The sequence below is a fragment of the Sphaeramia orbicularis genome, unplaced genomic scaffold, assembly GCF_902148855.1.
Source record: "Sphaeramia orbicularis unplaced genomic scaffold, fSphaOr1.1, whole genome shotgun sequence".
Taxonomy (NCBI): Eukaryota; Metazoa; Chordata; class Actinopteri; order Kurtiformes; family Apogonidae; genus Sphaeramia; species Sphaeramia orbicularis.
The window spans coordinates 166,157-181,019 of record NW_021941450.1 but is presented as its reverse complement, the minus strand read 5'-3'; the positions used below and the strand labels follow the sequence as shown (position 1 = coordinate 181,019).

At 40.7% G+C, this 14,863-nt stretch overlaps 1 protein-coding gene across 1 annotated transcript in view; it reads left to right on the top strand.

Annotated features, from left to right (window-relative positions):
- LOC115415791 (cyclin-Y-like) overlaps positions 1-12,862 on the top strand; it is a 45,563-nt gene extending 32,701 nt beyond the window's left edge. The window contains exons 9-11 of the mRNA XM_030129428.1: positions 12,290-12,452; positions 12,556-12,685; positions 12,745-12,862. Coding sequence (XP_029985288.1) covers positions 12,290-12,452; positions 12,556-12,672 — 280 coding nt within the window. The 3' untranslated portion in view covers positions 12,673-12,685; positions 12,745-12,862. The remainder of the gene's footprint in view (positions 1-12,289; positions 12,453-12,555; positions 12,686-12,744) is intronic.
- Positions 12,863-14,863: the final 2,001 nt, after the last annotated feature.

The following is a 14,863-nucleotide window of genomic DNA, read 5'->3' as shown; positions in this document are numbered from 1 at the left end:
ATATACATTTAAATTACATTGTGGTCACATAACAAGTATGTGACCGATAACCAAACTTTCCATTCTCAACATTTCAGATTTTCTTTTTTTTTTTTTTTTTTTTGTTAAACAAAACAATTGAACAATGAACAATGGATGCATTGTTACATAAAGAAAACATATACAAAAGACCAAGAGACTTTGACCTCCTCTCTCTAAAGAAAAATAAATAAGTAAATAAATAAAATAAGAAAAGTAGAATTAATTAATTACACAAAAAACAAAACAATTCCAGATACTTTGTCATTATATTGTCATTTCTAGTACATTTAGGGTTCCCACAGGTTGTGTTTGGTAAGTGTAAACAAAAAATATCCACTTTGACCAGAGATCTGAAAATTTGTTCATTTGTAATCGAAGGGAGAAGGTTAGTCTTTCCATCTGGTAAATTTCATTCACAATTTCGACCCATTTTTCCAGACTAGGTGGTTCAGGTTGGAGCCAGTGCCTGGTCACAGCCTTTTTGCCAGCAGTTATTACAATTCTATACAAGTAGGCATTGTTCACTAAAAATTCAGTCTTTCCCATAATTAAGGTGGCAAATTCAAAAGGTAAGGTAACATTAAGTATATATTCTATATTTTTGTGTATATCCTTCCAAAATTGTTTTATTTTTGGGCAGTCCCAGAATATGTGCCAGTGATTGGCATCTTGGCTTCCACACTGTCTCCAGCACTTAAGCTCCTCCCCGCAGCAGTAACCTTTTGTTTAGGAGTAATGAAAAATCTAATCAAGCATTTCCAATTGAATTCTCTCCAAGAATATGAGTTTGTGCATTTCCACTCAGATATACAGTAACCTGGCCATTCTTCATCAGTAATAATAGTGGTGCTGTCCTTTTCCCATTTGATTTTCACATATTGTGTTGAATATGTTTTTTTACTCAGAAACCCTTTGTATAATCTGGATAGAATACCTTTTTTAGATTTAGCCCTGTAGGAATCTAGTATTTCTTTAAGCACTGGTTCCTGCACATCCAAAGGGAAGCTTATTTCACGATTAATGTAGTGGCGTACCTGCAGATATTTGTAGAAATCTTGTTTTTCCAAGTTATGATTTTCTATGAGAGTTTGAAAATCTTTTATTACTCCTTTCTCTGTTAAAGAAAAATAGGTTGTTATACCTTTATGAATTCAATTCCGAAATCCCTTATCATTTTGATTGGGCTTAAAATCAGGGTCATATGCACACCATCTCACAATCTTCAGATTATCGTGTAATTTGTATTCATCTTTTGCATTTGACCAAGGTTTTAATGATGACTCTAGCCATGGATTTTCAACCTCATTAAGGACTTTTCCTACATCTTTATTTCCCAATACTGCCTGTAGTGGGGGTTCCGATATTAAGAGGACCTCAATGTCCTTCCATCGAGCATGATAGTTAGGATTACACAGGTTTATTAGCGGTTTGATTTGTGCTGAATAAAAATAGTCTTTTAAATTAGGCACTGCCATTCCCCCATTTTCTTTGGAGAGCTGTAATGTTTTGAATCTCACCCGTGTTTTTTTCCCCAACCATATGAATCTAGAAATTATTTTTTCCCATTCCAAAAGTTGCTTTTTTGTGATTTCAATTGGGAGAGCCTGAAACAAAAAAAGGAATCGTGGCAGTATGTTCATTTTCACTGACTCAATTCTTTGAATTAGACTCATGCAGGGAATGGCAGTCCATCTCTGAATATCTTGTTTAATTTTTGCCACAAGGTCATCATAATTATGTTTGGATATGGTTGTAATTTCTGTGGGGATAACAACTCCTAAGTACTTTAAAGTGGTTAAATCCCATTTTAGGTTTAATTCTTTGCGTAAAGTTCTTGGAGGGTCATAATTTAAAGTAATAATCTGTGTTTTATTTACATTCAATTTATATCCTGCATAATTGCCAAAGGTTTTCAGGCAGTTGAACAAAACAGGCAATGATTTAGTTGGTTCGTTTAAATATATTAGGACATTGTCAGCGTATAGTGCCACTTTATGTACATCTCCAGAAATGTTTATCCCCTTTATATCATCTGTCTGTCTAATCATTTGAGCCAGAGGCTCTATGTAGAGAGCGAACAAAAGAGGAGAAAGCCCACAGCCCTGCCTAGTTCCGCGTTCCAATTCAAATGCTTTTGTTAAGTATCCGTTTATTTTTATTCGGGCTGTTGGTTTTGTGTACAAGGACTCAATTGTTTTTATAAAATTATTATGAAAGCCAAACTTCTGCAACACTTCATATAAGAAGTTCCAGCTCACAGAGTCAAAGGCCTTCTCAGCGTCAAGACTGACCAAAGCTGCTTGAATCTTCTGCTTTTTAATATAGTTCATTACATGTAAAGTACGCCTTATATTATCATGCGTTTGTCTCTGTGAGATAAAGCCTGTCTGGTCAGTGTTAATAAGTTTTGGTAAAATCGTCTCTAATCTCTTTGCTAAGATTGACGTAAAAAGTTTGTAATCGGTATTGAGAACCGAAATGGGTCTAAATGAGCTACAATTGAGTGGATCCTTTCCTCCTTTAGGAATTACTGAGATGGTGGCTTCTTTCCATGAAGGTGGCATTCTCCCATCTTTTAAAGCTATATTTAGTATTTGTAGAAGAAAAGGTGATAATTCAGTTTTAAATTTCTTATACCATTCGGCAGAAAAACCGTCTGGGCCAGGCGATTTGTTTGCCTTTAGTTTTGATATTGCACTTGACAATTCTCTCTCAGTTATTTCAACCATAAGTGTTTTATTTTGGTTTTCAGATAAGACAGGCAGTTCGAGTGTGCTCAAAAAGTTACTTATCTGTTGTTTATTTTTTAAATTTGGTTGTGTGGATAATTGTTTATAATAATTTTGAAAGACAGATTGGATTTCCGCCTGTTTATACAAACATGTTTTTGAAATTGGGTCTTTTATCTTATATATTGTGTTATCTGCTTGTTGTTTTTGTAATTTACTTGCGAGTAATTTGGCAAATTTAGAACCTGATTCATAACACTTTTGTTTCGTGTAAATCATCTTTTTCCGTATTTCCAACTGGTACATAGCATTTATTCGGTTTCTTAAAATTTTCAATTTGCTGTTAAGCTCTGGATTCAAATCTCTTTTGTGTTTTGACTCAAGTTCTTTTAACTCTTTGTTTAGATCTTTTATCTTAGACTGTCTCTCTCTCTTTTTATGTGAGCAAAAAGATATAATTTTACCTCTCATATATGCTTTTAATGTGTCCCATACAATTTCTGGGCTTACTTGACCATCAAGATTTTCCTTCAAAAAAGCTGAAATATCGGTTTTAATTAATTTAGCAAATTGAATGTCATTTAACACATGTGTGTTCAATTTCCATAATGTATTCTTGGATTCATTATTAATTTGCAAAGTTAAGAAAATAGGAGCATGGTCCGACAAGTCCATGTTTCCTATATCTGCATTTTCTATTCGGTGACAATCCCTTTTAAAAATAAAACAAGAATCAATCCTTGAGTACACTGTATGTGAGTGAGAATAATGAGTATAGTCACGGCTTGTTGGATAGAGGTTCCTCCAAATATCTATAACACCATGGTCTGACATCAGTATTTTAATTTTCTTTTGTAAAGAATTTCGAGCAACAGGTTTTGATGAGTCTAGTTTTGGGTTAAGCCTTAAATTCCAATCTCCCCCACAAATAATAATTCCAGTTGCTTGTGTCATCAGCTCAAAGAGTTTTCTATAGAACCTAAGGTCACTGCAGGGGGGTGCATATACATTAAGCAGTGTTATTATAACACCATCTATTTTCCCTGATATTAGTGAATATCGCCCTTCTTTGTCCTTATTTTCAGAAATTAATTCAAAAGGAATCTTGTGAGATATTAAGGTAGCGACCCCCCTTCTGTGACCAGTGTTGTAAGATGAGTAATATATTTTAGAAAAACCCATTTTTTGCAGTTTTTCATGTTCAGCAGAATTAAGGTGTGTTTCTTGCAGCATAGCAATTTCAACATTCTCCTTTCTCAATTTGGATAATATCTTACTTCGTTTTGTCGGATTAAGAACCCCGTTTACATTATATGAAGCAAACTTTATACCATTGGTCATAACATTCTTATTAAACATAGTCTCCCAGTCCAATGCCCATCAACAAAATGCATCCATTCAACTGTGAACAAAAGAACACGAACAAAACAAAAACTTTGAATCATAACAAATGTAACTCCTTGTGGAGAGCATGCTTCCAGTGCAGAGGTTCTAAGTAACTGAACCTTTGTTGGGCTTGCGGTATCAGAAGTCCCTTCAGGGGAAAACCTGCTCGCTAAGGGCAGGGCCCACTGAGATGGCTGTATGGTGTCAGCAATCATAAACAAATAGTGTCTATACCCGACATGTTATATTATCAAGAGAATCGGGAGTAAAACGGGGACTGAGATCCAAATGGATAACTTTAGCTTTGAGTTAAAGGACATTTGTAAAACAAATAGTTACTTATCTGCAGGAGTCTGGCGTCTGAATTCTTGCAGTTTTTCCACAATATGCAACCGAGTATCTTCACTGGCTTGAGAGGCTGCACTTTGCGCTGCTGTGCCTTGCTCCCGGGTCCGCTGCCAGGGTGAAAGCCGCTGCAACTCACGCTGATATGGTTCCATGTTAGGCGGTATGATGGTAACTGGGAGTCCGCGTGATGACATGTCTGCCGTTGCCTCCACTGCATTTTGATACAGACGGGTCCCCTCTTGGAAGAACACTCGCATTTTCGCAGGGTATGGTGTTTGGAACTTGATTTTCTTCTCCTTAAGCACCTTCTTTACCTGGCTGTATTCGGCACGCTTCTTAAGGATAGCCGGTGGGTAATCGTGGTCCACAATCGTTTGTTGTTGTAGAAAACTTGTGTCTTTTGCCATGCTCTCCTTATTACCTCCTCTTTGACTCTGAAACTGGCAAACTTGGCAATGATGGAGCGAGGCTTTGATGGGTCATTTGGCATAGGTCCTAGTGCTCTGTGGGCTCGTTCAATCTTCATTTCAACCTCATGTGGAATATCCAGGGAATCTCTTAGCATTTTCTCCAAAAAGGAAATAATGTTGGTGCCTTCGGCTTGCTCTGGAATAGCGTAGATTCTGATGTTATCTCTACGTGCGCGAGCTTCTTGCTCTGTGAGCCTAGCCTCCATGCTATTCTGTCGCTGTATTAGCTGCTCCAGTAATGTAGATGCTGCCTGCATAGATGTTTCAACCTCGCCAATACAGCATTCTGCTTCATCCAGACGATTGTTTGTTGAGTGTAGATTTTGTTGGATATCAGAGAGCTGTTTCTTATTGTCTCGTCTGAAATCTTTCAGTTCTTTGAGTATGCTATCCAAGCTAGCTCTTTCTGTTTCGTTATCCTCCGAGTCCTCGTGGATGGGAGAGCAGCTCGGTTCATGCCGTATTTCCTCATCGTTAAGCTCCATGTCCGCGCTCCCCCTCCGTCCTTTACCTCTCCTGGTCTCCATTTTCTTAAAATTGTCAATTTTTGTAATACATTGGCTTATCAGGAGGGTTTTTTATCAATACCGTCGGAGAGCACTAAAGTTATGCGGCCATCTTGGGTGCAACCCGGAAACGCCACCCACAGTCTGTGTATTTATACATGTAGTGAATATGTATATACATGTAGGTTTAGTCTATATACAGCATATATATATGTATATATATATATATATATATATATATATATATATATATATATATATATATATATACACATGTTATGCCTGTAACGGTACACAAAATTTTCGGTTCAGTACGTTTTTGGTTTTCAAAACCACGGTTCAGTTTTTTATGGTTCGGTACGGGAAGAAAGAAAACCCCTCAAAATGTCTTTAATGCATTTATGAATTTTTGAACATTCTTCCCCCAATTGTTGGAGACAATAGAATATAGTAAGTTTAGTAGTTTGCCTTGGACTTGAACCAGGGTCCTCCTATTCAAAAGGCAGCAGCTCTAACCACTGCACTATACACAGACACAGACACATGGAAGCATACACCAGCAAAAGGTTCACAGGGATTTTTTTCAATGTGATCACTAAAAGAAAGTACTCTTCAAAAAATCGCAATTATTCCATAACCGTAGGTCGTATCTGAAAAATTCTTTCAGTTTTGGATTCTGCAGACTCGTGGGAATTTAGTGAGGTATAACTTTTTTGTCAAAAGTCTGAAATGAATAAGCAGTAATTGCAGAAATATAGAGTACCTTTCAAAGGCAGATTGCCAACTTCCTGTTGGAGTTAGCTCATAAGTGTCAGTGTAGGATTTGTCGGCTCAATCAGACCAACATTTTGGCATTTGTGTCATGTTTCTGTGACATTCCTACTGGCCCCTAGGGCAGTTTTTGTGTATTTTTTAGTACGAAGTTGGTGCTACAGAGTCCTTTTTGGCACCCAAGGGGTTAATTTTGATATTGTGTCAAAGTGGTCACCAGCCATGACATACATGGCAAATTTGGTGAGTTTTGGAGCATGTTAAGGGGGTCAAATGACAGTCTAAAGTGGAAAAAGTATGAAAATAAACAAATTGTTATAAGTCAATAACCGTACATCCTATCTCAAAATTTTTTGCATGTGAGCATTGTGGTGAGTCCCGTGAATGGATAGATATGTCACATGTGAGTCACAAGAGTCCAAAGTGAAAAATGAGTTCCAGACATCGGAACTTTCCGGGCTCATAAAAAAAAAAAAAAATAAATAAAAAATAAGACAGTTAAGACTAAGTTACGAGATCACTTTTTTGAGGAGAGTTCACCCTATCTTTTGGTGCTATTGAGAAACCAATACGACAAACGGTGTCATCGGAGTTAGTTTTAGAAATTTTATTTTGAAAGGCATATTGCGAACTTCCTGTTGGAGATAGGTCAAAAGTGTCAGTGGATGATTTGTAGTGCTTCATCAAACAAACATTTTGGCATTGGTTTCATGTCTGTACAACATTCCTTTTGGTCATGAGGGCTGTTACCATTTTTTTTTTTTTTTTTTTTACAAAGGTGGCACTAGAGAGCACATTTTGGCACCTATGGGGTTAATTTTTAAATTTTATAAAATTTTTCGCCAGGCCTGACATGTGTGCCAAGTTTGGTGAGTTTTCAAGCATGTTTAGGGGGTCAAAATCCAGGTGGAAGTGGCGAAGTAAGAATAATAATAATATCAAAATTAAAGCTGCAAGCAGCATTGGGCGGGACCTCGCACCGGGCGATCCGCCTCCCACGCGATCCGCCCCCCCGCGTGATCCGCCTCCCCTGCGATCCGCCTCCCGTGACCCTCCACACCTCAGCTCCACTCACACCTCTCCGTCCCCATACCAGTTCCCACCCTTTAGTGTCCGTCCTCCTTACATCTGTACAGAACACCAGCGACCCTCTGCTGAAGCCACCATCACCTTTAAAATGAGACTTTTATTTTGGAAACCCTACTGTGTGTATGTGCATTTGTTTTTAATGTGAGAGAAAGAATCAGTTTGAAAAATTAATTGAAATTGTATGAATAAGTGAGTATAAAACTGATGATTTACCACATTTAAGGCTTTTATTTTGGAAAAACCCTATTGTGTTAGGATGTGTGTCTGTGAGAAAGAGTACTTTTGAATGAAGAAACATTGTACAAACAGTTGAGTGTTTGGTCATAAAAATGAAAAGAAGTTATGTAATAGACATTTTGTATTATTCTTAATTTTGGTTTTATTTTGAAAAAATGTACTCCGTGTACTTTTGAATGTGTGCAAAATTTCCAATATCCACAATACAATGCAGTAAAACCTGTTTTAAAATAAAATTTAAAAAAAAAAAAATTTTTTGGATTACCTGGGACTTGAACCAGGGTCCTTCTGCTCCATAGGCAGCTACATGAACCACTGCACTCCAGAGACATATGTTAAAATGTGCACCAGCAAGACTTTTATAGGGATTTTGCCATTTGGAAAAGTGAAACTAAACATAGTCTTCAAAAAATCGCCATAATTCCATAACCGTAGGTCGTATCTGAAAAATTGTTTCACTTTTGGATTCTGCAGACTCGTGGAAATTCAATGAGGTATAAGTTTTATGTCAAAACTCTGAAATGAATAAGCAGTAATTGCAGAAACGTAGAGTAACTTTCAAAGGCAGATTGCCAACTTCCTGTTGGAGTTAGCTCATGAGTGTCAGTGTATGATTTGTCGGGCTCAATCAGACCAACATTTTGCCATTTGTTTCATGTTTCTGTGACATTCCTACTGGCTGCTAGGGCAGATTTTGTGTGTTTTTTAGTACATAGGTGGCGCTACAGAGTCCATTTTGGCACCCAAGGGGTTAATTTTGATATTGAATCAAAGTGTTCACCAGCCATGACATACATGGCAAATTTGGTGAGTTTTGGCGCATGTTAAGGGGGTCAAATGGCAGTCTAAAGAGGAAAAAGTATGAAAAGAAACAAATTCTCATAAATCAATAACCGTACATCCTATCTCAAAATTTTTTGCATGTGAACGTTGTGGTGAGTTCCCTGAACGCGTAGATATGTCACATGTGGGGAAAAACTGCAAAGTGAAAAATGACTTCCAAACATCACAAATTTGCGGGCTTGTAAAAAAAAACTAGGACAGTTAAGACTAAGCTACGAGATCACTTTTGTGAGGAGGGTTCAGTCTATCTTTTGGTGCTATTTAGAAGTCAATACGACAAACGCTGTCATCGGAGTAAGTTTTAGAAATTTTATTTTGAAAGGCATATTGCGAACTTCCTGTTGGAATTAGGTCATAAGTGTCAGTGGATGATTTTTAGTGCTTTTTCCAACCAACATTTTGGCACTGGTTCTATTTCTCTACGACATTCCTACTGGCCACTAGGGCATTTGCCATATTTTCACATAGGTGGCGCTAGAGAGCCCATTTTGGCACCTATGGGGTTAATTTTTTCATTTTATCAAATTTTTCGCCAGGCCTGATATGTGTGCCAAATTTGCTGAGTTTTTGAGCATGTTCAGGGGGTCAAAATCCAGTTTAAAGTGACGATAGTATAATAATAATAATAATAATAATAATAATAAAAAACGAACGAATAACAATAGGGCCTTGCTTGCAGGCAAGGCCTCTCACTGTGTGAGAGGGCCTTACCTTTCGGCTCGGTCCCTAATTAAAGCTGCAAGCAGCATTGGGCGGGACCTCGCACCGGGCGTTCCGCCTCCCCCGCGATCCACCTCCCGTGACCGTCCACACCTCAGCTCCACTCACACCTCTGTGTCCCCATACCAGTTCCCACCCTTTAGTGTCCGTCCTCCTTACATCTGTACAGAACACCAGCGACCCTCTGCTGAAACCACCATCACCTTTAAAATGACACTTTTATTTTGGAAAACCTACTGTGTGTATGTGCATTTGTTTTGTATGTGAGAGAAAGAATCAGTTTGAAAAATGAATTGAAATTGTATGAATAATTGAGCATAAAAGTGATGATGTCTCACATTTAAGGCTTTTATTTTGGAAAAACCCTATTGTGTGAGCATGTGTGTCTGTGAGAAAGAGTACTTTTGAATGAAGAAACATTGTACAAAGAGTTGAGCGTTTGATCATAAAATGAAAAGAAGTTATGTAATAGAAATTTTGTATTATTGGTATTTGGGGTTTTATTTTGAAAAAATGTACTCCGTGTACTTTTGAATGTGTGCAAAATTTCCAGTATCCAAAATACAATGCAGTAAAACCTGTTTTAAGATGGAGAAAAAAAAAAAAAAAAAAAAAGTTTGGATTGTCTGGGACTTGAACCCAGGTCCTCTTGCTCCATAGGCAGCTACATGAACCACTACACTAAGGACAGCCATAGACAGCTGCCCACCAAGAAGAATTTTATAGGGACTTTGTCATTGTTAAAAGTGAAAGTAAACATAGTCTTCAAAAAATCGCCATAATTCCATAACCGTAGGTCGTATCTGAAAAATTCTTTCACTTTTGGATTCTGCAGACTTGTGGGAATTGAGTGAGGTATAACTTTTTATTCAAAAGTCTGGAATGACTGAGTACTAATTGCAGAAACGTAGAGTAACTTTAAAAGGCAGATTGCCAACTTCCTGTTGGAGTTAGCTCATGAGTGTCAGTGTATGATTTGTCGGGCTCAATCAGACCAACATTTTGGCATTTGTTTCATGTTTCTGTGACATTCCTACTGGCCGCTAGGGCCGATTTTGTGTGTTTTTTAGTACATAGGTGGCGCTACAGAGTCCATTTTAGCATGCAAGGGGTTAATTTTGATATTGTATGAAAGTGTTCACCAGTCATGACATACATGGCAAATTTGGTGAGTTTTGGAGCATGTTAAGGGGGTCAAATGGCAGTCTAAAGTGGAAAAAGTATGAAAAGAAACAAATTGTTATAAATCAATAACCGTACATCCTATCTCAAAAATTTTTGGATGTGAGAGTTGTGCTGAGTCCCGTGAACGCGTAGATTTGTCACATGTGGGGAAAAACTCCAAAGTGAAAAATGAGTTCCAAACATCGCAACTTTGCAGGCTTGTAAAAAAGAAACTAAGACAGTTATGGAAAAGGTGTGAAATCGTTGTATTAAGGAGGGTTCACTCTATCTTTTGGCGCTATTTAGAAGTCAATACCACAAACGGTGTCATCGGAGTTAGTTTTAGAAATTTTATTTTGAAAGGCATATTGCGAAGTTCCTGTTGCAGATAGGTCATGAGTGTCAGTGGATGATTTGTAGAGCATGATCCAACAAAAATTTTGGCACTGGTTTCATGTCTGTACGACATTCCTACTGGCCACTAGGGCAGTTGCCGTTTTTTTCACATAGGTGGCGCTAGAGAGCCCATTTTGGCACCTATGGGGTTAATTTTTTCATTTTATCAAATTTTTCGCCAGGCCTGACATGTGTGCCAAATTTGGTGAGTTTTCGTGCATGTTCAGGGGGTCAAAATCCAGGTCAAAGTGGTGTGTGAATAATAATAATAATATAAAAACGAACGAAAAACAATAGGGCCTTGCTTGCAGGCAAGGCCTCTCACTGCGTGAGAGGGCCTTACCTTTCGGCTCGGTCCCTAATAAAAAACGAACGAATAACAATAGGGCCTTGCTTGCAGGCAAGGCCTCTCACTGTGTGAGAGGGCCTTACCTTTCGGCTCGGTCCCTAATGAACGAAAAACAATAGGGCCTTGCTTGCAGGCAAGGCCTCTCACTGTGTGAGAGGGCCTTACCTTTTGGCTCGGTCCCTAAAAAAAAAAAAAAAAAAAATTCCACATGAATTGCAACACTAACAAGAGAGCAAACTGGTATTCTGTTTAAACAAACTGAAGAGCAACACTGACAAATAAATTAATCTAATTATTTATTTTAGGACAGATAAACTGTTTAGGCCACTGTGTGTACTTGTGTGTGTGTGTGTGTGTGTGTGTGTGTATGTAGGGTGCGATTTGTCGAAAACACGGGGGGGGGGGGGGGTTCTTTTTTTTTGTCTTTTGTCGGGGGGGGTATACGTGGGGGTTCAGTCCATAACTAATGTAATAACTAACACTGGCGTGAAATGAAAGTGAAACTTTACATCCTTTCAACTCCTTTACAACTTTCAACTCTGGGTTCTATTCAGCTATTATACAGTGTGTGTGTGTGTGTGTGAGTGTGTGTGTGAGTGTGTGTGTGAGAGAGAGAGAGAGAGAGAAAGAGAGAGAGAGCTAGTGTCAGTGTTTTAGAACTACTGTAGTTCCTAGGGGCCAAACAAGGTCCGTCTTATCTCCGTCTCTTTCCTGGTTGTTGTCTTTCACCTGAACCTGAACTGATCCAAACTGGACTGGACTGATGCTGGAGGGTCTGCAGTCTGTTCCCTTCAGGTTCACATCAGATTTGTTGTTTTTTTTAACCTTATGGAAGCAGCTATTTCATGTTTCGATTCATTGTGCACTAGTTCCATATGTCCGTGTGGAACTTGCACAGATTTAAAGTTCCATATCGAACGATGCCTTTTGTTCTTTTTTCTTTTTCTCATTATACTGTGCTGTTTCGGTACAGCGGTGAACTGAAACAGTTCGGTTCGGTACGTGTACCGTTACAGGCCTAATATGTTGTCTATGTGTAGATATGTGTGTGTATATATATATATATATATATATATATATATATATATATATATATATATGTATATATATATATTTGTAAATATGCAGGCATATACCCTAACCCCATTCACAGAGCTGTAGTCCACCCTGTTCGGTTCTCCTGTACGGTTCTCCTGTTCGGTTCTCTTGTTCGGTTCTCTTGTTTGGTTTGCGAATCCTTTGTAAACTCTCTGTTCTCAGGAATGAGCTGGAGCGTCAGTTTCTGGAGTTGCTGCAGTTTAACATCAACGTTCCGTCCAGTGTTTATGCCAAGTACTACTTTGACCTGCGATCGCTGTCCGAGTCCAACCACCTGAACTTCCCCCTGGTTCCGCTGAGCAGAGACAAGGCCCAGAAACTAGAGGTGAGCACCACGTCCACCAGAACCTTCACTGTCACCTCTGCTGTTCTGTTCCTTCTAATGTTCTACCTGTTCTACCCTCATTGCATCCTTTTCTTTGGTACAGGCTATTTCCCGACTCTGTGACGACAAATACAAGGATGTACGGCGAGCGGCGAGGAAACGTTCAGCGAGCATGGACCACCTGAGTGGGACCAGGTGGGTTCCTGCCATCCTGTCCTGACCCGGACCAGCATGGACCACCTGAGTGGGACCAGGTGGGTTCCTGCCATTCTGTCCTGACCCGGACCAGCTGGAGGATCTGGATCTGGAACCAATCTGAACTGAACCTGATCCCAGACCTTCACACCGGACCCAGATCTCAGGCCTTCATACCAGACCCAGATCTCAGACCTTCACACTGGACCCAGATCTCAGACCTTCATACTGGAACCAGACCTTGATGAGTCTTTGGAGGTTGATGTGGACCTGTTGCCATTTCAGTGCCTCAGTTCTTCTACCAGGACAGTGACCGAATCCTTTGAGTGTGTTCAGGTCTGTTCTGCTCTGTATTATTGGTCCGTTTCATGCCTAACTCAGTGACTGGAGGATTTGACTGGACTTTCTATCTATCTATCTATCTATCTATCTATCTATCTATCTATCTATCTATCTATCTATCTATCTATCTATCTATCTATCTATCTATCTATCTATCTATCTATCTATCTATCTATTCTCTTCCTCTTATCCGGGGCCGGGTCGTGGGGGTAACAGTCTAAGCAGGAATGGCCAGACTCCTCCCTCTCCTCAGACTCCTCCTCCAGCTCTTCCGGGGGGACCCCGAGGTATTCCCAGTCCAGTCCACAGACACAGTCTCTCCAGTGTGTCCGAGGTCTTCCCTCAGGTTTCCTCCTGATGGGACATGCCCAGAACACCTCCCCACGGAGGAGTCCAGGAGGATCTGAACCTGATGTCTGATCCACCTCAGCTGGTTCCTCTGGATGTGGAGGAGCAGCGGTTCTACTCTGAGCTCCTCCCCCTATCCCTAAGGGTGCGCCCACCCACCCTACAGCGGAAACTCATTTGGACCGCTTGTATATGGGATCTGGTCGTTTGGGTGCTGACCCAAAGCTCATGACCATAGGTGAGGGTCTGAACGTAGACTGAGGGTAAATCCAGAGCTTCTCCTTTGGGCTCAGCTCCTTCTGAACCACAGCAGACCTATCCAAGCACTGCATCACTGCACACGCTGCACCCACCCACCTGTCAATCTGAACCTTCATCCTTCCCTCACTGTGAATGAACAAGACCCAGATACTTGAACTCCTCCACTTGGAGCAAAGACTCTCCGCCGACCCCGAAACGGCAAACCACCTTTTTCCGGTCAAGAACCATGGCCTTGGATTTGGAGGTGCTGATCCTCATCCCACTCGCTTCACACTGGACTGCAAACCGCCCCAGGGCACGCTGAAGGTCCAGGTTTGATGAGGCCAACAGGACAACATCATCTGCAAAAAGCAGAGATGAAATCCTGTGGTCCCCAAACTGGACCCCCTCCGGCCCCTGGCTGCGCCTAGAAATTCTGTCCATAAAAATTATGAACAGAACCGGTGACAAAGGGCAGCCCTGCCAGAGTCTCACATGCACCTGGAACAGGTCTGACTTACTGCTGGCAATGCGAACCAGGCTCCTGCTTCAGTCATACATAGTCCCAAAGCACCCCCCACAGGATACCATGAGGGACACGGTTGAACGCCTTCTCCAGATCCACAAAACACATGTGGACTGGTTGGGTGAACTCCCATGAACCCTCGAGCACCCGATGGAGAGTGTAGGCCTGGTCCAGTGTTCCGTGACTGGGACGAAAACCGCATTGTTCCTCCTGGATCTGAGGTTCGACTATCGGTCAGATCCTCCTCTCCAGTACTCTGGAATAGACTTTCCCCGGGAGGCTGAGGAGTGTGATCCCCCTGTGGTTGGAGCACATCCTCCGGTCCCCCTTCTTTAAAAGGGGGACCACCACCCCGGTCTGCCAGTCCAGAGGTACTGTTCCCGACTGCCGCACGATGTTACAGAGACGTGTCAACCAAGACAGTCCTGCACAATCCAGAGACTTAAGGTACTCAGGGTGAATCTCATCCACCCCTGGTGCCCTGCCACTGAGGAGCTTACCAACCACCTCAGTGACTTCAGCTTGGGTGATGGACGAGTCCACCTCTGGGACCTCAGCCTCTGCTTCCTCCATGGAAGACGTGGCAGTGGGATTGAGGAGATCCTCAGTTTTCCTTCCACCGTCTGACAATATCCCCAGTCGAGGTCAGCAGCTCCCCACTTCCACTGTAAACAGTGTTGGTGGCGCACTGCTTTCCCCTCCTGAGGCACCGGATGGTTTGCCAGAATTTCCTCGAGGCCGACCGATAGTCCTCCTCCAT